We start from the raw sequence: 25,292 nt of genomic DNA, 5'->3' as shown, positions 1-25,292 counted from the left end.
TTATACCACCCGCTCACAATTAAAACTTTATCTCCTCCAGATGACACACAGAAGGTGGGCAGGATTTTAGAAGCAGCTGATAGATGATTGTAGCAAGTAGGATGTCTGATTTTAATAGCTATCCTGCAATGCAACTTTCATAAGCAGTTGTTAAATCCTCCTGTGGTTCCGTGCTGGTAGAACACCACAGCCCTTTCTTCAGGAGTACCTACGTTTCTGCTTTCAGCACCTGACAATGTGAAATATTAACATCTTTAGTTCTCAGACAGATTACTGCTGGTTAAGAGCTCGCTAAACCTCGCAAATGCGGTTCGCAACAGGGCCACCCAAGTGTGCTGGGACTGATCACTTTTATTTTACGTGGGTTGGATTTACATTTGCAATAAATGTGAAGTGGTCTGTTTATACCACTTGAGCTTTGCACTGAATCCTGAAATCGAAGGATGCGATCCAGTTTAGGAATCTTTTGCTGTGACAAAAAGATGCAAAGGGGTACCAGGGTAGAGCAGAATCACATTAAAAAATGCATTGTACTTCTGCTGTGCCCTACTGACCATCTCATGTCACTTACTTTATGAAAATCACAAGGTAGTATTTAATGCCGAAGACTGTTTGCACAATAGAGGCCTCACTACTGAGCAACTTCAACCCAGCTTTTGTCACACAGAGATCTGGAAAACATACTAATTTCTTTAAACGTAAACATTTTTTCATCAATGACAGCTGCTATTTCCAGAGGTCTCAAAAAAAAAAAAAAAGGCATAATCTTGTCATCTAGCAGTTGCATTTAAGAATAGCAACCTTTAGGATGTGTGATTCTTGGGAAAAATTATCCTGTGTCTTTTGGGACACAAAAATTCTTTCTGAGGCTAAGCCCAGAAGAAAAGATAGTGGGAGAAAAAAAAAATCTCTTCAGAATTGCCTTTGTAGTTTCTTTTGATTTGTTCTTTTGGCTTGACATCGATGGAATAGGCTTTTTGTATACCGTGTATGGTGCATAAATACAGAGAATGCATTTCATGAAAAATAAAAATGTTAGCTTTCCTGACAAAGATGATGTGTTACCTTTTGAGAAACACTTTTCACAAGAATTAAATTAGAAACTTTAAAAAAAAAGTGAAACACTGAAAACTCATGAAAAACCAACATTGTTCTTGAGTGCTCTGCAAGGCTGAAAAACCTCTCTTTTGGCTTGAAAGTTTTCTTTAATTCAGTATTCTTACTCGGCTTGTTGTTTACACCCTGAATCTGTTTCTTATGTCTTATTCCTGGATAATTTATTTTGGTTCCTGCTATTGTGCCAAAAGTATGATACACAAATATTCTCAACTTTGTCTTCAGCAGTTTTTGCTGAAACTAGAACATACATAAATCTGTCGTGACATTCACTCATGCTTCATTATATGTTCTCGAGAGTTTTTACAGTCTGTTATGTCTTTGTTTTTCACTTACTGCTTTTGCATTTGTTGTAAAGATTAAATATATATGATCTATATTTCAAGTTACCACTCCTAATTCTTTGGTCCTGTATGTAGTTGTTCAAAAAAATGCCAGACTGGTATGAAAAGTTTTGGTGGAATGAAAGATTGAAAGCAACGCTATTGACAGAACTTTACAGTCTGTGTTCTACTATTTACTTTGTAGATATATGGGTTTATGATGTAAACCTTGCAGAGTTATTTCACTGCTGTTACATGTGCAAACAATTTAATTGTGCTTTGAATTTTGAAATATTGGATCTCAATATATGATTACATGATTTATTTTTGCAAGAACGTACTTAGCATACCTATAATTTTTCTGTTCTAAACTATCAATCCCTCAACTCCACAAATGACTTTTGAATAAATTATGCATGTTAGAGCAGATGACTGCTCCAGGGTATTATATAACTTTTTTAAAAATTGTACAACTGTCATCTAAACAATTTGTGTACACATAAAATGGAAAAGCAAATACATGTACCTTTTCCGTTATGTAGTTTAAGTGCACCTTTTGGATCTCGAGTTGGAAAAATGAGATCCCTAAAAAGGCAGAGCACATAAGATACCAGCATTTTTTCTGTTCTGCCCACTTCTAACCATAGAAGGAATACTATGGTTATCAGGGAGAGACCTGACAAAGCTGGACTAAGAAATCATGTTAATAACAGACCATTTTAGTAGAGAGATTTAGACCGAATTAAGTCCTATGGTGCCTACTGCCATGATAGTTTTTACAAAGACTAAACTCACAAATTACTGCTGCTACGGGCAGTTACACTGACTTTATCAATGCCCAGACTACTTAAGCAGATTGTAAGCGTCATGTATTGACCAATCATCAGTCCAGACGGAAAGAAATCAAACAGCAAGAAAAGCAATAGAATTAACATAACAATATAAACATAATAATAAAAAAAAATCCCTTTGCCTTCCTCTCCTCTCCTTTAAACAAGACTAAAACCAAGCTACCAAGCTCCTACAAAACAAGTAGGCATGTCTCACCTTGAAGCTTGTCAGATTGGAGGTCTGCCCAAACATCAAAGAGTGTAGGGTTAAAACGCAAAAGTTTTAAGCAAAAAGTGTCTCACTACTGGGCCTGGAGAACGACTCATCTGTGTGCACTGGATGCGCTTTGAGACAGTTGATCGCTTTGTATGTATTTTGCAGACTGCTGCGTACGGTGTGGTCACAGCCCCATCTGGAAACGGCAGGAACGATCATAAAACCGACAGCTCAGCCAAAACTGGAGAAGGGTGAGAAGGGGAGGGAATGAAAATGAAAGGGTCGCAGGACTGGTTGGTTTTGGTTCACAAATCCAGGAACCTTTAAAACATGAAAAATTAAACGGTGTTGGCTGACTCATTAGTGTGGAGGTAGCTGTGCTCTGACACCGAAGCCTGGTAGAGGTACAGTCTTGCTCAGTAATGATCAGGACCCTGCATAGTTGTCAGAAGTAAAGAACAGGCTACCATGTTCCGGTTAATTATTTGTCTGGAGAGAAGAGGAGGCCAGGTGATTAATGTTACACATTTGCATTGCATTAATGCAACAAGCTCCATCATCCAAGTCCATTCATAAAGTGGATGGGTGTGTGTGAAATTTGGGAGCCTTAACTGGGATAGAAACTGTTGCTGTTTGAAGAGACCTAATCCATTTGCCTCTGAAGAAAGTCTTCATAGCACACGTTCAGCCGTCAATTTCCTGAAGTTAATGCGTACCTGCAGGTAGGATTCCTGCCAAGATTATTTCATTCCCAAAGCCACATCTGGTTTACTGTAGAAAGTAATCTGTTTGCTAGTCCATACGCCGGAACAAAAACCACCTGCCATTTCAACCTCTTACCTCCCCAACGTTCCTTCCATTCTCTAGAAGGAAAGCATAATCTTAATCTACATAATAAAACCCATTTAAGACATGTTTATTATGTAGAATGGAAGATACCAATGAAGAGTCCAGAACATAAGCAAACAACTCCTTTCTGGAATATACAGAGAGGTGAAATTCCAAGTGGAAACGACTGCTGTATTTCTTGAATCATAACTTTGCACGTGGTTGGTTTGAATTTTACATTGATTAAATTCTTGGTTCTATAAGACTCTGTATTAGGTTTGAGAAGGCGTAGGCTTTACTGATATGTAAATAGGTGTTTGTAGGTTGTGAACACAGATGTGGTATGGATTTCCAAGTGTAAATTAAAAGTTCAGAGAACTTAAAGGAAATAAAACCTGGGGCAAAATACATTAGTTTAAGTAAAAAACATAAATAACTCACAAACAGCAATGCGTACAAATAGCTCCCACTATCCCAGGTAACACAGGTAGCTTAGAACAATGGAAAAACATAGATACTACAAAATGCATGTGGGACATTTGGAGCAGAAGTATTCAGACATCCCTAAACCTGAAATAATTACCCATATAAGACCTACACTGCTTTAAGTCTGTATGAGAGTTAGTCTAGAAAATGATTTGCCTACCCATGTATAACTGAGTACCAGCAGTACCCACATTCTAAATTATAACAAATATTAACCAGTAAGTTTTTCAAGGATGCCTGAAAAACAATATTGAGGTGGAAAACAGAACAGAGCCAAGATGACACATGAATAGCCATGTGATACTATTTATTTATGGAGACCAAATATCCAGAAGTTATTAGACTTTTTACATAGAAAACACAGATTATGGGTCAAAAAAATAAAGTAGTTGGATAGCAGGTAATTACAAATTTACCAAAGTTGCTTGTGTAAGCATATATCTGTCCTCTAGTGAACTCATCTAGGGACAAAATACATATGACCATGTCATTAACAGTTGTCTTAAGGAACACGCATGGGTGCATTGGTAATCATTCATGAGGTGTTTTCTAATGACTGAGTGCTTGTTTCACAAGAGTACTTTTAATCAATGTATGTATCTATTGGGAGAGCTGAAAAGAGATGATTTTTCTAAAAAGCTGTCCTGAAAAGACAAAGTTATGTGCAGCAAACCTTCACCATGAACAAAGTTTGAAACCTGAGTTTGTCATGGAGACATGGCATGCTCTTTGAGCTAGTAGCTGGAGTACATCATACGTGTTGAATATGATCACCATTATGCAGTTCTTCGCCTCATTTCTAGATAGAGAATGGATGTGACTCAGGGCTGTGTAGACACTGAGACTATTGTCTAGTGGATCGATTTACTGCAGAAATTGGATAATGAGCTATTTTAACATTAAAACACTTTCTTCCGTAGGAGATATTATAAAGTATCTCCTCAGAGATGGCTGCAACCTACTAACAGCTGAAGTTGTCATGGATCTAAAGGGCTCAATCTGGTAGTCATCAAATCTGCCCTAGCCATGACTTGCATGGCTCCTTGTCAGCTTAGGGGTAGTCGTCTACTAAATTTCAACATATGACCTTAATTCAGACGATCACTTTATGTCATGAGTACTTGGTAATTGCCAGTTCTTCCTGAGACACTTGTTATAGAATCAGTTTTTCAGGAAAAAGGAAAAAGGGGTTGGATTTATTTTTGCGTGTTTGCATGATTCCTTGCTTTTTAGAGTCTTTTTTGTCAGCTCTATATCATCGTTTCACTTGCTGCAGTAGTAGCTAACAGTCTATTCTCAAATGCTGTTGCTAGAGAGGAATAATCTGGTTCCTTCATCGTTTTACTGATGGGTATTACAAGGCCCTCAGTGATACCCAACCTGCTCAAGACCTTGCGTGCTTTTCTTGTACCACCTGCCTGGCCACGTCAGTTGGTTTAGTCTCCGTCCCACGTGCTGGAGTCCAAGGGTAGAGGAAAAAGCAATCCCACCCTCGCCCATTTCCTGGGCCTTACACTTAAAATAGTTTTAGAACTTCTGCTTCCACTCATACCACTGTTCACAGGAAGTGGCTTTGCACCAGCCAGGACCTGCTCAAGATCTATATGCTTGCTTAGAAATCTCCCCGTTGCCATTGAATTACTCTCTCATTTCATGCCTAATTGGGCAATGGGTCTAATTCCTCAGTCTTTCGACTATTGCCTTGGAAGTTTGAATAGTGTCTGTCACTAAAAATGATTGCACATATTTTTAAGGAGTTCCATAAAATAGTTTTATATCAGCATATAATTGGTATCTTACTGTAGATAAGACTCACTAGTATTTTGTGAAGACCTCCCAGCTGAGAGGGAAATGAAATATTTCTGTCAGAGGAAGCTAATTGGAAGAAGCCAGCCTCATGCCGACCCTGCACTGCTGTGAGGATGTAGAGATGAATTAGAGAACATCCATTTGCCGCCGTGCATATTTCCAGAACAAATAGCTTTGTTGCCTGTGGTCTCTACAAAAGCCCTCTCCTGGAATAAAGCACAATCTACGGGACACTGTTTGTCAGGACAGCAGTCACTAAAAGGCAGGGCTATGTCTCAGTGCCTGTCTTTTCCCAAAATTCTCTCTCTCCTGCCTTTCTCCAGTTTCATTACTATTAATGCTGTCTCAGTTTTGCCCTGCTTCTGATTTTATTAACTGCCTTTCGGAAGTAGCAAGATGTTAAGATTTGGAGCACTCTGAACTGGATACTAAACAAATGTAATTAGAGATATTCCATGCCATGAAGTCTGCCATTTAAGCCTGTTTCATAAAAAGGGCTAAGCATACTAAAATATTAAATGAGAATTAAGTGTAAGCATTAATGATAATGCATAGTTACCTAGGTTGTGCTATCTGATCCAATGTATTTCTATAAATATAATAATTTCCTTTTAAGCTAACTCGGCTGAGCCCCGGAGGACAGCTTTTGCCCATTCAGAAAGGTCTACTGTACACAACAGACTCTAATCCTTATTTTTGACTACCTTTTCAGGAGCAGTTAACATGTCAGATTGCAGTGGTCCTGCAGCACAGAGCCCACACTGCAGCCAGCAAATCTGGCTCCTGTTGCCTTCATTTATTGAGGGTAAATGTAAATGTGAGACGTTCTTGGATCAACAGGTAGTGACAAAGAGCCAGGACATAAAATACAAAAGCAAAACATCGCAGCTTTATGAACCCATCACTCTCCAAAATGAAATGAACCTTAAGTCAATTTTAGAATCAGCAGAACTTTTTTAAGAATATACAACTATTGTTTTATTAAGAAAAGCCAAAGAAAGCAGCAACCTGTGATACAAGTACTCCTATTTTACACACCTTACAATGTAAAAATGATCAGCTCTTTCAAGTGTCTTTCATTTTTCTCCAATTAAGGGTTTAAATTTAAAGTAAGCAGTCTTGATAAATTAATGGTATGTTATTTAGCAATGTTAGTTATACAACTCTTATTATTACTGTGATTTTATTGAACAAATATGAAGGTTGCAAAAGTATCTATTCGGAGTAAGCGATGTTGCCAAGATGGTTTCTTTTATACCCTGAAGGTCAGCTAACATTGCTGGGATAACAGCTAGGATCACTACATTGCCAACAAACCGAGCCCTGCTATTTCTCAGTAAGGACCGAGGGACAAGTTCCGTTTCAAACATGTATTAGCTTGCATTCAGATACTCTACAGGACGTATGTATAGAGAGAGGTTTGGATAAGAAAAACATCCAAATAAAATATTGTGCAAAGGTTCAGCTTTTATACCGGCTAGTTATTCTGTCTTGTCAGCTCCACGTTGGTAAAGATTATAAATATACTCTTGCTAAGAAAGACAAAATTGACCTAGTGCTACCCAGTGGGTTACTACGGAATTAATTTGGCAGGGAAAGAAGGGAGGAAGGGGCATAAAGAATTTTTTTTTTTTAGCATGACTGTTTACAGATTATTCCAGAATGAGGTGTGTTGTGAATTTAAAGGATAATAACCAGTTTGGAATAACTCCCCATATGGACATTCCCATTTCAGAGTAAGTGAGGGTTTTTATTCTGGGTTAGCTTATTTCACTTGCAAAGTTTACCCTATTCAGAATAAGTGCTTCCCAGAAGGGGAGCTTTTTCACAAAAAGTATTTCACTCAGTTTCACCACATAGACAGAAATTCACTTTATGTGACTATGCAAAAAGTTAATTATGTACAATAGATTTTGATAAAATAGGAAAGAATATTCTATACTCCAGCCTCCACGTGCACTAACACATTATTAGTATGGCTTGGAGCATGTGTGCCTCATTTGTCAGAATACCGTACCTGCCGTCAGAGGCAATCCCTATGGCCATGTTTTAAGCCTTAAGACCACAACTAATCTTCAAAGGTGAAATACAAAGCAGAGAAAATTTGTTTTTACACCTCATCACTTCTTTATGATCTGAAATGACTACATCAGCAGCAGAGGAAAAAGTCTGTTTTATTCTTTAAATAATATTTTTAGCATTTTTGAAGCACCAGTGCCTCTCAGCCCTTACGTTGATGCAGTGTTGTAACAAGATCTTTGGAGATTTGTAAGATGCAATGGTCCCCATTTTCATTTTAAATGGTCTGACTTTTTATATGCACGATAAAAAAAAGAGCAATTAAGAGGAGGAAAAACTGCATTTCAGATCAGAACCTACAGCAGCATTAGCGTTATGGTTACCCACAATGCTGCTGAAGTCTTTAGGAAAAAAGCGTGTCTTCCTCCTATTCACGTGGTCTGAGTTATGTCCGTAACAGCCTCTGTGAGAAGATGTGGTGGGAGCAGGAATAGCTGCAGCTCAGATTGCAGCCTTAGCAAGATGTTGCCAGGGTCCTTCATCAGGCAGAGGAAACAGTTCCCTGGGACTTCCAATGCAAGAAACAAATAGAAAAATTAAGGATTATTTCTGTGGAGCTAAGGAAATATTAACCACACCTTCTGTATAAAAAATATTGCCACAATAGCCATCTGTCTAACTCAGCTATTTTCAGTCTTTGAGGAAGAACTTTTACTGAAAAGAAAAACATTTAATATTTGGAAAATCTGAGTATCAGACAGGTCTTACTTGAAAATGAAATTTTACTGTATTTATCAGAAATAAATAGTGCATTCTTTATCGTTTCCTCTTCTCAGTTCACTGTTAAGATAGTCCTTTGAGCACTGCCTGTGAATAATTCTTTTAAATAAAAAGATGCTTCTCAAAACCTTAAAAGCTGCTAACAAGTTTCTCTATAATGCGTCTTTTAAGCCATAACATACCCTGGATGTTAAGTTAGGATTTGCAAGGGCAATAAAGCTGATGCGGTTTTGCTTGGGCATAATGGCCAAGCATACTCATCCCGCAGCAACTCACAAAGGACTGCACACCTATGGCTTATACCTGCCCTTTTTCATACATTTTGGGTGATTTAATGGCAGGACTAACTAGATACAAGCACCAAGGGAGAGAAAAGGTCCTTGAGCAACGCTAACCGGGGGCAGGCTGGCTCTGACTCCAAAATGGTCGATGGAAGCACAGCACGGGTGTTTGCTTAGCACGTGTCCAAAGCTGCATTATTTTCAGAGCGAGTTTTATACTTTTAAAACAGTTCTTGGTTTGTCATTCAGGTTTATGCCTCCGCAGTATCGAGATACACCCTCCTTGTTTTGTGACATTGACATTTTCATATATTGTTTCTCGCTTATACATGTGTGAACAATTGCTGCCTGGATGGGGTGACTAGACAATAACAGGGGAACATTCTTTAGTTTAAAACTCCTACTCGAGATATATATTCCTGAGATTTCTAGTCCTGTCAGTTATAACTAAGCCATTAAGTTAATCATGTTGAATTCAGAAAAAGGTGCTACCCGAAACCTGTCAAGGTAATTATTCTTCTTTATCCTCTGAGGTAGGAGTGCTCTGTGTCAAATAAACATTTTTTAAGTGTTCCACCATAAATTTCTCCTCATCTTCAAGATCTGCACCTTCGTTCATCTCCCACCTGAAAGAAAAAGAACTTTTTATTAATTTTTTTATGTGTTTTAAACCAGTCTTTAGAACAAGCAAGTCAATACAAAACGCATTAGTATCAATTCACTGCCCCCCCCAAAGTGGGGTACACCAGTTAAGATTACTGAATCATGCAAAATACAACCCCCAAAAATCTTGCCCCGCACAACTGGTATGGCTGTGAGGCAGTTGACACAGATTATCAAAACTACCACAAAAGCTTACTTATATTTACTGTGATAGTACTTTCTTTTTCTGTTTCATATCACACACGTTGGTAGAGGTGGAATCCTTGTAAAACTAGCATAGAAAAAGTGGAAGAGCTAACAAGCCTTTTGGAAGTTAAGCAGATGATCTCAACACTCTGTAAGTTTGCAGTGAAAACTCAAAACGCATGATGCCCAACTCAAATATTTAATGTGAATGTTCGTCATTCTCTTGCAGTGTCAATGCTATATTACAAAATACCATAAAACTCACTGGCCCTTTGTTTCTTTAACCATCAGGTATACCTATCACACCAAGAAATAAATAACATACGATGTGAATACTCAATTTTAGTTTAGGATAAAGTCCTAATACCATTAAAACTGAAAAACTGAAAAAGTAAAAGAATATGAAGATGATTTTGCTTTTCTTTAGTAATTAATTAAATATAAAACCTTAAGAGTCACACACTATTGCCTTGCAGAAAATCAGGATAATAAATGCAGAAATAGTGCTGATACATAGTCAGCTAAATTTTGTATCGGTCTAATTATGCCTACATAATGCTCAGTAATGTGGCGCTCTTTTACAAATTTTGTGGATATTTAAGAGCCCTTTAATATTAATCTTTTTCTGTTCTAAGTAGATAATAAAGTGTAGGCTCCCAGTTCAGACCAGCTGAAGACAAAAGGTAAAGCATGAATACTGAATACAGAAATCATATTTTCAAGTATTAAATCCAGGAGGTTATAAATGAGCCATAGGATGAGCCTGTAAAGCAGGAGACATATAGAAGAGCAGCAGAACAAAGACTGCTTTTAGGAAACTAATGTCAGGAGCAATACTTTAATCCTGTCATCACATTTGTTAGGTCCTCATTCAGACTGCAAAAACCAGAAGCCATATACAAGTTTGGACTGGTGAATAAAACAAATATAATACAGAATGGTGGGAAGAGTATATTGCATTCATCATATCTGCAAAAAGAGGACAATCATAATTGGCAACAGAGCATGGTGTGCACTTTTTGTAACTGTATTTAAAAGCTTACTAAAACCAGAAAAAGTACAAGTGCTCTGTAGTACAATCTGATCGTTAAAATACAGTTAGGAAAAATATATTCAATGAACATGTATACATTAGCATATATCCATCACACCTTTACCTTAAAAATGGAATCTGACAACCCACTTTACTGCCTGGAGTGAAGAAGTATGAGAACGAGCAAAGCACACTTTGAATAACATTATAAACACCGTATGTCCGTGATCAAAGTTTTGCAATAACTAACTTCCCATTACTCTGCTCATATGACTACTGTCATACTTAACCTTATCTGAATATTAACATTAGGTACTATTAATTGCTATTATGTCTGTCTGCTTCATTCTCTGGTTTATGATATGCTTATAAAATCTGGCTACATGAGCCCTCAGCACAGTTAGCTTTGCAAGCATCCCAGGTGAATGCTGTTGAACAGGGTGACTGGTTTCCCTTTTTCCTTTTGCTGATGTGCAAGGAGCCTCTTCAAACCTAGGAAGAAGTTGTGCAAACCTTAATTTGAATTTATGGTCCTCAGAGTCATTCCGAAACACCATTTTACCAGTCAAATTGATTCATTTTAATTAATGTGATTTGTTGCATATTTTTAAGTAGAAGAGCTGTTTGCTTAGAAGGACGACAACTGAAAATGCTAAATGGAATACGTTCAAAACAGTTATTGCTGGAGGTATAACACAGAAATCTAGCAGTCTTGGCTTGTGGAAGCTTAACAATAAATCAGCAGATTCCTTTTAAAGATAGTGACTTCATACTTGTCAGCACATTTCATTGAATCTTAAACGTTAGTGTTGGTAAAAATCTTTAATGTCATCCAGTTTGGACATTCTTTAGTGTTCCCTTTATAACAAGTCATTACTAATACATTACATTATCATTTTATCAAAAAGTAGTCTATTTTTAAAGCATTTAAGCAGGTCCAATGAGGATAAGAATGTCTTCTATGCATTCGCTTAACAGTATCCATGAATTAAAGATCTATGAAATGAGCTTGACAAACACCTGGTCCCTCATCTAATTTAGAAATTTTTCCATTCTTATGCTTCAAGTCTGGGGACAATATTGTTTTTTAAAAGACTACCGGTCAGTAAGCAAGAAGGCCACAACATATCTTTGCTGTTCTAAATGGGATGAGAAATGAGGTGTTTGTGTTCAAGTGGAAAAAGAGTCAACATTTACTATTCAAAAATTTGTCCAAAATGGCACATGTTTTTACTAGCATATCTAAAATGTGTGACAATTGTTTTGGCAGTAGTAATTGGTACAAGTCCAACTAGCCAGTTCAAGTCATGTGAATGTGAATGAAATTACCATCATGAATTACTTTCAAAATGCAAGCTTCATCAGTTGAACAGCCAACCTGCATACCTCTGTTGTTTCAAATTATTAGTAATGTAGCTCTTAAGAGAAAATTTCCAAATACATAGGTGGCACGTATTTTATTTTAGTCTGGCTATATCTTGGAAGATTAAATAAAATCAGCCTTTCAAAAGGGTACTGGAATTATTTGAATGAATCCATCATATCAACATCTACATTTTGCTTAGAGTTCATATAAACATAACAAGATGAGCCCGAGGGTCCAGAAAGCCCAACTTTCAGTATATTCTTCATATTTAGAAGAAAGCATATGTTTAGAATAAAATGCCATCATCTTTGTAATCTTCAGGGTAGAGTTGCAAGTTTTCAGGCCAATACTATTTGCGTACTTACAGAATTAAACATTTGAAATATGTTTTCAAAATATGCTGAAATATCAAATAATGTAAATGTATTGTGTGCACCTGAAGCGAATTGCCGAAAAACTTTTCTCTGTATGCCATTCCCTTCTGTGTTGCGTGTGGCTAACCAAGGGAAAAAAAACCCTAATAGTGTATTTTTCAGATAGATACAGCAAAACACGTCAGCACAGACAAATACAGGAATCACTGAAGTTTTCTGCTGGTCAGCCTAGACCTTAGATCATGAGGCCAAAGAGGATAACTAGCTCTGGGAGGGCTTCTGTTTCTCCTCATAAATAAGAGGCAAGAGAGGAAGAAGTCTTGGCTTGCACATCCACAAGCTAACAAAGTGCAAGGGGAGAAGTATTCAGTGCCCCAGGAAGATCCAGTGATTCCAGCTCAGGTTTCCTGAGTAATGTACCCATGTGCTATCCTTGCTTATAATTAGCATCAATACGTCCATTTATATAAATGGGTGTACAGGAGTACGTTTCGTGACACTTCTGTCTCTCCACTGTACTGAATGATAAAAGGTAAAGAAACAGTAAATGTGTTTCTGACCAGGGAAAAATCTTCTGTGCATCTGTTAAAAAGCATGCTGGACATTTTAGCAGGGCTGGATTTAATACATGGTGATACGTTTACAAAATCTATGCAATATTTTATTTTCTGTTGCAATATTGCATAGATTTTGTAAATTGTAGATACATTCCATGAAGGCACTTTTTAAAAACCATAATAGGGACTATATATTACATTTAGGTGCTTGAAAAGAAGTATATGCAGTTGATACCAAAGCAGTAGTATATTAAATCAGAAATAAAACACATACAGTAGCATGTGTACAGGGATTACCAAAAGTGACACAGATTTTACCTGTAGCAGATTGCCACATTTTAACAAGTTTCATTAAGAAGTTTACTTTAATAGATACTCTTTGATTAGTTACTAAGTTTGTTTATTACAGTTCATTAGTTATAACAGGTGTATAGCGATTAGAGGGAAAAATTTATGTAAAAAATTGCAAGCAAGAATAAACATGAACAAAATTGAGATAAAATGTAAGAATACTTTTCAACTCAGATATATTTTGAACTTTGAAAAATCTCCTTACTTGTATTATTTGAGAGACTCACCACGCCCTTTTCTAAAGCTTATGTCTAAAAAGGGAACAGTTTACAGAAAGGGTCACCCTAATATAATTTTATAGTGGTATTTTATGTATTGCTAATAGTGCTTATGTGGTATTTTGATATCTATTGCATTTCTTAATGTCTTGAAAAACCTTACATCACACGTAACTCTATGGAAGGAAGGAAAAAAAAAAAAGAAACTAACGACACCATCGTTGTTTCCTATGGAAAAGCTAGTATCTCAGGTCCTCTTGTAGGGAAGTGTGGGCAAATGGTGAAACATTAACTTTACAGCTGTACATTAGAGAGCTGAAAATATGCATTTCCATATTGAATAATAGCTATACTTAATAGTTGCTATGTATCAAAAAAAAAGCAATGTATTTGATACTGAGCTAAGAAGATGACACAATTCACATCTAATCTCAATCAGACACAGACAGTGCCATTCAAACATCCTAACATGGGTAAATATTCAGACTTCAAGCATCAAAAACTCTTAAGCTTATCTATTTTTAATGTGGTGAATTACCACTGGAAAGCTTTACAGACACACTATTTTCAAGAGGAATTTTGATAAAAACAGTGAGCGCAAGTAGAGGAGGTCTTTTTTGCCAAGTATTATATAAGAAGGCAAGAGTGGGAAAAGAACACAAAAAAGGTGCTTAAACTTAACTTATATTCCCTTTTATCTTCATGTGATTTAAGAGTCATTTAATGTAATTTACATGAAAATATTTTCCACATATTTACCTTCAATTTTTTCAATTAACTGTTTTGCTGTAATTTTCAAACTTCTGTCTAAATGCATTTATGTATAAATAACACTATAAACTGAAGGAGGCAAGAGAAAGCAGTAGCTTGTGCATAAACAACTAATTGATGCAATTTTGCGAAATTGAGATGAAATTCATCCCATTGTTTAATAGGTGCAGACTTTCTGCAAGGGACTTAACCCTACCACGCGCTGCCAGCTGTGGCATATTCTCTTACGTCGTGTGCTGGCAGCTGTGGAGTCCTCCCGGTTCAGTCGGTCCTGGGGTCCCTCTCTGCTTAAAGGGCATTTTTCATCTGCAAGTGCTTCCTGTAGCCTTTTAAACTTGAGCAGACGTGAAACCATTAATTGTATTCTCTCCAAAAGAGGGCTTCATACTTGTTCTTACGCTTGCTGCTTGTAGAATGTAATTATGATAAATATTATTAGCTGCTTGATGAAGATGAGGCTGACCAGTTTTTTGCCAGCCATTGACAGAGGAAGAGGAAAGGGAAGCAGAGACGGGTGTTTTGGCGTTTTGTTTTTGTCTTTTGCAACCTCCACACTAGTTACAAGGCATCACCAGACATCCTGTTCTCATGCCTGTGCAGGACCTTTACTGAATTCAAGCACCTTTGGTTGAAACAACCGTTATCCCTTTGTACCAGATTATACTGCCGTATTTATACCTGAGATGGAAAATACGTGGAGTTTGGTATTTTTTTATAGTTCTTGAGATTTCTTATGATAAATCAATACAGTTAAATTTAAATTTACATGTAAATGTTTATCTTAATCCAAAATAAACTTACACATTTAAATGTACTAGAATACTGCCAATAAAGTCAGTAGTGTTGTCTACACTGAGCTGCAATGGGTAGAGAAATCATGCCGTTAAATAAAATATAGCATCTTGCTACCAGCTCATGGACCATTTTAATGAATTACCTTTTTGCTTCCTGAAGTTCATGAGAGACACAGCTGTGGATTAAGTTCTTGCAGGCAGAGAAACAATTGTTTTATCAATGTCTAGCATGTCGTACTTCACCATGAGACAAGAAATCTCAGCAGCTGGCATCTTGTTTGCCATTTTTAAGTAATAGAAGAATATACAGCTCTGCAAGTTTCACGTCATACTTCAGTTGTAAATACACTTTTTGTAACATGAGAAATCATGGACCATGAAATGCATTTTACATCAATGTTAGACAGCCAGCTAAATCCAATGTTTGTCCGTAATCTGAAGTCCTGAAAAATCTTTCAGTTTCTATTTGGGGCAATGTTTTATTTTTCTGATGGTAGTATTAAATTAAAAGGGAAGTCTGTGGTAGTTTAATTTGCAGATTGCATTTGGTTAAAATTATTTATTTAAGACTGTGACTAACATTTTAACTCCTTAAATATTAACTGTTCAGAACATGTCTGCTTTGTTTCACTCATTTGTGTAGTGATCGTCTCAGATTTTTTAATCTCTCTTTAATCCATCTACTAAACACATACTCCCCTGAAGGACATAAAAAAAGAGGGGACGGGCAGCCATCCAATACACAACTACTGCACTATTGAACAAGACCCAGAGGAACAATGCGATGCACGTAAAGGTTCTGGTACTGATATTCACCCTGAAATCACACCAACTGGGGCAACATCTCTATGTCTACCTAGTGCAACACAGTTCACTTGTCTTTCTTCATCCAAAATAAACAATATGCCCCTGTTATGGGAAAGTTATATTGCTTTCAGGACAATAAGACAGTGTCCTTCATCATACTCACAAATAAATCAAATCTGAAAATTTCAATACAATTTTGCCAAATTCCTCTCTCTTACACAAACACCATGAAAAATGCCCTCCCAGAATTTTCCCGATCAATAAAATACTCATTTATTTCCTAGAGGATATGGAGGAAGATGCCATAAGAATTATTATTTATGTTTTTAATTATCAATATGCCACAAGAATGGGAGTGGAGGGAAAAAAATTAAAGGAAGACACAGCTATAAGGGATCCACAGAGTTACGCACCTACTTCCAAACAGCAAACCAAAAGAAGAGACAGTATTTCGATGTACTGAAGAAATCAGAACATGGGAAACATTTTAGAAAGTATGTCATGAGAAGAGAATAGAGCTCTGACTCACAGGTTAACCTGTCCCAGCTATAAAGTTAAGACATTAGAAGGATATTTAAGAAGTTTTGAACTGAAATAGAAACTTCACAAGTGTTGGAATAAAATGATGAAAGATCCTTTCCGAGGGCCAGAACTTAGCTATGAAGGATGTTGTCAAGGGCAGCGGAAGGCACACAGCAAAAATTTTAGAAGCTTTCCAGCTGCAATAAGAAAGGAGAGGTAGTATTTACCCAGCCTCCCTCTCACTGGTGTTTGCTATCCCACATCTTTGAAAAATGGTGAATCAAGCCAGACAGACAGCAAGCCATGAGTTGCAGACAGTGGGAACATATTGCAACAGGATGAAGCTTTCTCTTAGGTCTTTTTAAATTTAACCTTTTTCGTTCACAATTCTAACACAGTAGAAAATTGGAAAGATCTATTTTCTCAACATTTCAGTTGGTTCTTTTAAAAAAATCACTACGTTAAAATTCCAATTTTCAGTGCATTCTTACAACTCTTTCTTAACTGCATAGCTTTAAATAATGCACATTTGAGAGAATTAGGCTCATACTGACCCAGCTTCGTTGAAGCTGTCACCATATCTTACTCTGCAGATAGTCCAGTTTATTAGGTTTCTGTGGCAGTAGGATGTGTCTCTGATTTTTTTTACAGTTTTCTGAGATTTCTTGTTTTATACACAACTTGAATACTGCTCCACTAGGTCCAACACCATTTACATTGCGGTAATGTTGATGTCATAGTTAGTGTGTCAAAAATGGAAAGATGCTCTTAATAAAGGTTTGATAAGTTTCCAACTTGGGTTAGAAAACATATATGTGTGTATGCATATATGTATATATATGACACTTCTAATTAATTAATGATAACAATACAGACTGATAGAGAAAAGGGAATGTACTGAACAATTAACAGAAGACTAATTATACATTTCTGAGAGTGGCAAGCTGTCAGTAGATGAACACAGCTAGAGTGAAATGAAACCAGAAGTTTTGGGCACTTAGATATTTACTCCCAAGAGCAACTTGGGATTTTAGTTTGCATAAATCCTGAAGTAAGAAAGGGATACCAAAAAGAGAAATCAGACATTTCTAACAGTTTTCTTCCACACTGATCTAATCCACCAGTATTCCTCTTGGACTAAGGCATCTGAATTCCCATAAGGCTTCTCGTGTCCCGGACCTTGTCCTGCTGGCTTCCCACCACTTCACTGTCAGTCACGGAGTAGCTGTCTTCTTAAACAGGGACTTGTTACTGCATCTAAGTGGATTCTGGGGTGAATTACATGCTGGAACGCATAAAGAATAAAAGGCCTAGAGAAATATACATATATCAGCAGGATCCCAGAACTATAATGCTTTTGCGAGATGAATTGAATGCTGGCACGTTCCCTGAGTTGGCAGGTTTAGGGAAGGTGCCTGCCACTCTCTCCTTTGTATTTTAATACATTTTTTTTTTTATCCTAATTGGTGAAAAATTTTGGCTGAAAGATCTTGAATAACAGAGCAGATTTTAAATTACCTGTTCCTTGTTCAAGTAATTTTAACTAAGGTGAGCTTATAAATTTAAATCCAATGTGAAAGCATTTGGTTTCAATGTTTTATAAGAAAATGATGTAAGTTTTTATTCAAAATAATATTTCAAAATGGATTTTTTACAAAAATTCAGAAATTTTTTTTTTAACCCAAACTGATATTTTCAGCTTTTCAGATAACCAAGTACATGTAAAGTATTTTATGTTTAAAACAAAGCATTTTGATTTTTTGCTGTTGCTTTTTAAATAAATTAAACAAAAAAACCCCAAACCCTAATAACAATAATTTATACAGCTTCAGTTTTTTGGACTTGTGACCAAAACACGTTCTCTCTTAGTCTAACTGCTTAGAATTTTAAGCAAAGTTTATTCACAAAGGATAATTTCTTATAATGACATTCACAGAAATAATTGTGCTAAGATCACGTGTGCTTATTGCCTGCAGATTGTATCCTATCCCCATTCTTTTATTTCTTCTTTAGACTATCCCAGAAACCTCTAGTGCATGCATGAAGTTGCTTAACTGACTCTCTGAATTAAGAACACTGTATGCTTGATTGTGTGAACGCCTATAATATTTCAAATATATATGCATATAGCATACCTATATATACCTATATATATACATATAGTCATGCAAGTAACAGAGTAATGATGCAGACATTCAAGAGGGCAGATTTTATGCAAGAATGGGATCAATAACACTATGTCTAAGCTACGTGCTTGGAGGTGAATATTCAAAGGATTTCATATTTTCCATAATTATAAATAACTTCGTAATCATCATATGAAATGAATTTAATTCTTTTGAGCATTAATATAATTTTTCAAAAAAATCAAGAGGCCCAAATTCACAAAAGGAAGTATCTTCTGATCACAGTTCTGGCAACATTTCCATTCAGTAAGTGTAAGTTTTACCTGCATATGATTACGTGGTTAGAGCTTAGGAGCCAAAAATGCATCTACTAAGAATATCCTGCTCTTCAGATCATGTACTACTTGTTCGCTCTCTTCACCCCTCCCCTTTTTATTTCAATTTAAAAAGGCTTTCCGTAATGAATGTTGAAAACTCAATGTAAATACTTTAAAGGATTAAGCTTTCAAGTGTGGTTACTGTGGCATATGTATGTTCTGTACATACAAACATAAGATATATCTGCTGAGAAATTATATTTGATAATTTGACAGCTTTGTGGCTTAGGAATATAAAAAATTCATATTTTGTCAACAAGAAACTTCCCCATTTGTTAAGAAGGGGCTACTATGTGAGCATAGAAAGATGAGTTTTTTGAAACCACAGATTATTATGGGAGTAATGCAGTCCCCTACTTTTCTTAATGCATTGACTTTTTTAAAAAAATATTCATTTTCTTTCTTTTAGAAGAATTCCACTCAGTTCATAACTTGCAGAAAAAATGTGCAATCAAAGCAGAACTTTTAGGGGACCCAGGACACTGCCTTTTATTGGTACCAAAAGGTTTTATTCAAATTTAAGCAAATGATGGGTTGCTGAAAAATCTTATGTCCTTTCATGTTCATACCAAAGGAAAAAAAACTCCCGCCTGGCCTGCGGCCAGAATCCTGGTCCATGAGGACCAGGCATGCCCCATCCTGGGGTATCGTAGGCACCTAAGGTTGGTGTTCATCTAGAGCTGGGCCACCTGGAGCAGGTTGCTCAGGGCCATGTCCCTTTGGAATATGTCCAAGGACACTTTCTTGGGCAACCTGGTCCAGAGTTTGACCACTCTTGGAGTAAAAAAGGTTTTTTTTCTTAGATTTAGACAGAATTTCCTGCATTCCTGTTGCACCCATTGCCTCTGGTCCTGCCACTGGGCACCGCTGAGAAGAGACCATCATCTTTACTCCCCCCATCAGGTATCCATGCCCATGGATAAGGTCCCCCCGAGCCTTCTCTTCTCCAGGCTGAGCAGTCCCAGCTCTCTCAGCCTCTCCTCATTTCATCGTATTTCACCGTACCATGTGGAGCTACCCCAGATGGCACACAAACACCATGTCTCCTTCACACCTATAGAAATCCTAGCAGGCAGCCTTACCAAAGGAAACATTAGCCCCGTCATTAGCGCCGTCCCATATGGCATAGTTGTCCCTCCTCGTGCACGCTACAGCTGCATCTAGCTCTGCCTACTACGCGTTCGTGTAACTAAAGATGGTATCGTAGGATATTTCTACGTGGCATGACAGGGTGTTGTAGATAAATGCCAGCGACGGCACTGAGCGCGCTGCTCCCCGTTCTGCAAGCGGCACAGTTACATGCGCGCGGTACTGGCTCAAGCGAAGGAGGCCGTACCCGCACTGGTGAGGGCAGGCTTTAAATTGCTCAGATGACCTTAATTTTGGCATTTTACACATTCTAAACCTTCAGCTCGCAATTTGAATAATCTTTGAAGATAGTACACTATTTATACGCTATCTTAAAAGTAGAGAGTGCCTTATGGAAAATGCTGACAACAATCCAATACAGAATATCACAAGATGGTACGCAAGCAAAACCGCGTTACAGGGAATATAATCCCAATACCATAGACAAGTTGTTGGTATTAAAAGGACACCTACGTACGTTTCAATAAAATCCAGCTGCCAGCGGAACGTACCTATTTCACTCCCGGCAGGTGTATTTCCTGGCATGACTATATGCTTTTCATATATATTTTCATATATATTTTGCCCAGTAGGGCTCCCTGGGAAGACGTAGTCGATGAGGGAAGTGTCCCAGGCCTGGTGGCGTGGGAGATGGGGTTCCCTGGGTGTCCTGGCCTCCTGCCCATCTCACAGCTTTGGCAGGGGAAAATTCCCTCGTTCAGACAGAAGTGGTCGTGGTTCTTCTGCCACGTGTCAAGTGCTCCTGCTAGTGAATGAAAGCTCCCTCAGCTTCCCAAGGCTTGGGGTGAGCCCATAGGAACAACGTCTAACCGCTTGCACCCTGAGAAAAGGAAGGATGTTGCCTTTACATTACTTTATCCATGCAAACCTGCCCCTGTGTAGAAAAATCAAAGTGATTCTAACTTTTGTAATAGCTGAAACACTGAAGTAAACTGGCCAAAATCAGACATCCGTACTGCACATCAGTTCTTCATTTCCCTGTCTGACACTCACAGGGTAAATGTGGTACCTCCAATAAAGAACAGCATGTGAGTAGTGCCTGTATATATTCTCTTCCTATAGACAATAGATGTCTAATAAATAATAAAGTCTACAATATTTTTTTTCAGCTCTGAAGTCCATTTTTGAAAGGCAACTGTATGGAAACTGTGCATTAAACGGCATGACCATTAATGGCTAATACTGAGTCAGGATGAATTCCTTAATGGTAGAGAGTAGGAAAGAATATGCCAAAAATAAAACAAAACAAGAGAAGGAAAGGCCAGGACAAATTGGCTGGTGTCCATTGTTAGATACAAAAAATTGAAATCCAGAAGGCTGGAAGCCTAGCAGCTGCTTCTTATTTTATTTTCAAAACTTAGTAACTGGTTGTATAACCCTGTCTCACTCTCCCTGAGGATTACCAGGGCCAGACTGAAAATGCAACAACCAACTGATGCAGAGATACCATCTCAAAGAAGAATAAAATAATCTGTAGATAAAAATCTACATAGCCTAACAAATCAAATTTCAGACTAGCAAACAGGTGAATTAACAAATACAGAGGAGGAGATAGATGAAGATACATAAACAGGATCTCTGTGCACAGTATGCTTCATTGTTAATCATTTAGGTCTTTCACTGCTTTACAGAAAGGTTCATGCAAAATAAATAAATAAATAAATAAAGTAAGTATTTGTTTATGTTTGGAACTGAAAAACTAGTAATTTCCCCCAGTTCATTCCATGCAAGATAATATTGCCTATATCAGTGTAACTAATATTTATATCCAGAAATGAGAAAGCCACAAATGCTAAGAAGAGAAAGGCAGGTGAAAAGAGGACTGAAAATATTGGAATTCAGTCATGCAGACCAACATCTTGCAACCAAGGTAAGGGACAGAGGTAGAAGAAATTCCCCAATAGCTCTCCCGAATAAATTGGCAAAGAGCTTTGCTGTCTCTGCTTAGCTCACGTCCACTCCTTAAACTGTTGTTAACTGGAAAAAGATGAATAAACAAAGGCAAATCTCATTTGTTTTTGACCCATTACAAAGACTGGTAACTCCACAGAAAAGGGTGCTGAGCTCTGGTATGCAAAACTGATACTGAGAAAAGCATCTATAAAAAGTTAACTTCATAAAGCTGCGTATTAAATACATTTTAAAATTGCGTTGATTAATTTACTCAACATGCATACACATGGAAATCTTTTAATTGTAAATAGTGTTTACTATATTTCAAGATACGTATTTAGAATAGTTGCTAAATAGGGGGTTGATAAAACAGAAATACTATATGATGAAATGTCTTAATATACTTCATGTTTACATAGCTTTTTTCCACTCCTCCATCCTTTGGAAAGTTAAATATTACTGTGCAAATATTGTTTTAAAGATTATGAGGCTCTAGTTTTCAAATTCATCCAGTAGAACAATCTAAATTATAATATTGGCTTTACAGTGATTGGGGAATTTTCCTCTACTTAATATAAATACTAAAGGAATTGGGCTATTACATTATTTTTCATTAATCTGTTAGTGTTGCAATAGGCAGAACCTTGTGGTACAAAAAGAAAAAACCAAACGTGAATATAATATGATAAAACTCAAATGATCTGAGCACAATATATCTAGTATCAGTTTTGTACGTTCTCCAGTGAAGATTTAATTAATTGCCTAACAGGCTAGTGAGAATAACATTTGGCAAATTACTTGCCAAACTTTCTGCTGGCGTTGTTTTGTAGGGTACATAAGCTAAGGATTCAACAGATAAAGCAAAACTGCAGTTTTACAGCTTGTTGTGTAAGATACATACGATGTCAGGAGTGGAAGTCACAAAGCAGGGAGGAAACGGGTGAAGAAAAAGACATGTAAGAAAACATTAACACCATGCAAATACTTGGTTGAGACATGTAGATTCAATTGAACCGCACAGGTTTGTTGTTGCTATCATATAAATGATATTTATTCCCACTGATTTTTGGAACTGGGAACTTGCTTGGGATTACGTGCATATGAGGAAACTCATGAAGACATATGTTCACAACTTTTACTGACGCAGAAAACACCAATTTGGTGAACACTTTTTATGGATGTATACCCGCTTTTACATCATTTTCAAAAGAAAAACACATTTCAAAGCCAGAAATCAAGACAATACCTTCAGACAGTTTAAGAGGTTGGCCTTTGCCAGCCGGGACCGAGGCTCTGCCGCCCTCGGTCAGGGATGTGGGGAGAACGAGGGAAGAGGGGCAGCGCTCTGTCGGGCTGCAACACAGCGAGGATTTCATTAATTCCCGAACACAGGAGAAAGGAAGCGTCACGGAGGGACGGTCTGCGTCTCTCTCATTCAAATGGCTCAATGGAGACACGGGAGAGTGACAGAGGAAGGGTCTCCCATGGACGGGTGAAATCCCCACCTGCCAGGCGCCTGGCTTTGCGTCTCTGCGTGACGAACTTTAAAAGGTTTGGATTTCATCTCCATGCAGGATGGGAACATTTTCTAAATCTCAGAAATATTCTCGTGACAGGAGTATCATTTCCTCTCCTTTATCTGCCAAGTATACCGAAATCAAGCCGATGATAAAGTCTGTGTATCATCCAGATATCACACAGGAAGATTCGGAAGGTGCCCAAAAAAGCAGTTACAGGTGAAGCCTACAATATCTGGCAAAATGCCTATCAATTAATGCCATTTTCAGCATTTGAGACAGAAATCCGTAGCCTATTAACGTCTCTGCAGCTGCTTACACATTTCAGAGAGCATGACGCTAAGCAACAGCGTTTGATCAACCCTGATTAGGAAAGATCTGAGGTAGCAGAGAGTTAAAAAATGTAACAATTCATTGCCATATTTGAACTCCTGGAAATGCACTTTTTATTTTTAAAAATCTGAAATCAGCACAAAGTTCAGTGCTTTCAGAAAAAGAATAATTCCTGCATAAAGAGCTGCCAAAGAAATAAAGAAATGATGGATATTACAATAAATGAGACCGTGAAGCCAAAGTTAGTGCAATGTTTTTGTCTTTTTTGAAATTCTACTTCTCTCTATATTTCTGCTCAAGGCAAACAGCATTCTTACTACGTATTTGTGGAGCATCATGTGAACTTTATTCTAGGATAAAATATTAAAAGAATAAATTGTTGAAAATGTATTGAAGTGGTTTTAATTATTCAGTATTTTTAATAAGAATGACAGATTTAGAAATTACAAAGAGCCTTAGGATCGTAAAGCCTACAGTGTCTGCTGCAGCCGGCACTTGCAATGTCTATTTCATCCTAAGCAGCAGTTTTTCTGTTTCTGAAGTATCTGAAGCAGCCACAGATATGGCTGAAACCATGAAGATAGAAGTGGACGCTGTCTACTTACAGCATTTGTTAGTGACTGAGTCACTTCAGAGGAAGCGATGAAGTGCTTGTAATGGCTACATTAAGATTTTTATGAGCGTCAGAACCTTTAAGAGGTCAAGCACAAATAACTACAGGCCTGGCTCGTTTTTATCCTACGCTCAGACAAATTGTAGTTAAATAAATGCCACACCTATTTCTTCTACCTTACATAGTCACTCGCCACTGATCTTTTAACACCCCTATTCTGCATCTCAGACACATGCACACTCGTGCATTAGTGTTCAAAACCCAACTGCAGTACTACAGAAAACAGACAAACATATTCTCCTGTCAAAAAGACTCTGACCTCTCTCTTATAAAAGATGAATAATAAGAACAAAGGGTATTTGTGTAGAATTTCATTCTCTGCCTTGAAATTTCTTTTCACTGTAAAGCTGCACGCCCTAAGATCCACACAGAAAATTTATTAGAAGACCAGGAGATACAGGTATCATGGAACAGATTAAAACTGGGCAAGTATCTGTCGAAAAAAATACGATGGAGTCTGTGTAAAATGCCTTTAAATACTTTCGTGAAATTGACATCATGCCAAAATTGAAGAGGCAAGGTTTACATATATTGCATGGTATAAGTTTTGCCCGTGTTTGTGCCAACCACAAATAAGCTCCTCTCCTCCTCAAATCCACGACTATTGCTGTAAATTCTGTGACTTGGACTGGTAGCTGTGAGAAGCCAAAACGGAAGCGACAGCATCAGTGACACTGCAAACGGGAAAAAGGAAAAGGCAGAAAGATGGAAACAGACACACGTAAGCAGTTCCCTTATTTTCGGCAAAGCTACTAGATTTGCAAGCAGAGCTATCTTGAAAAATTTATAAACTAGGAATATTTACACTGCAGAGAAAGAAGGTGCAACTACTGCCTGCACAATATAGCACTACCGGTGAAGGATAAGGGGATTTCCTTGTGGGATCTATTCCA

General features: G+C 37.4%; 1 protein-coding gene across 1 annotated transcript in view; it reads right to left on the bottom strand.

The window, feature by feature from the left end:
* Positions 1-4,090: 4,090 nt before the first annotated feature.
* KIAA0825 (KIAA0825 ortholog) overlaps positions 4,091-25,292 on the bottom strand; it is a 261,914-nt gene continuing 240,712 nt past the window's right edge. The window contains exon 20 of the mRNA XM_075136551.1: positions 4,091-9,315. Coding sequence (XP_074992652.1) covers positions 9,201-9,315 — 115 coding nt within the window. The 3' untranslated portion in view covers positions 4,091-9,200. The remainder of the gene's footprint in view (positions 9,316-25,292) is intronic.

The sequence above is a fragment of the Calonectris borealis genome, chromosome Z, assembly GCF_964195595.1.
Source record: "Calonectris borealis chromosome Z, bCalBor7.hap1.2, whole genome shotgun sequence".
NCBI lineage: Eukaryota > Metazoa > Chordata > Aves > Procellariiformes > Procellariidae > Calonectris > Calonectris borealis.
This window is presented reverse-complemented; position numbering and strand designations above follow the sequence as displayed.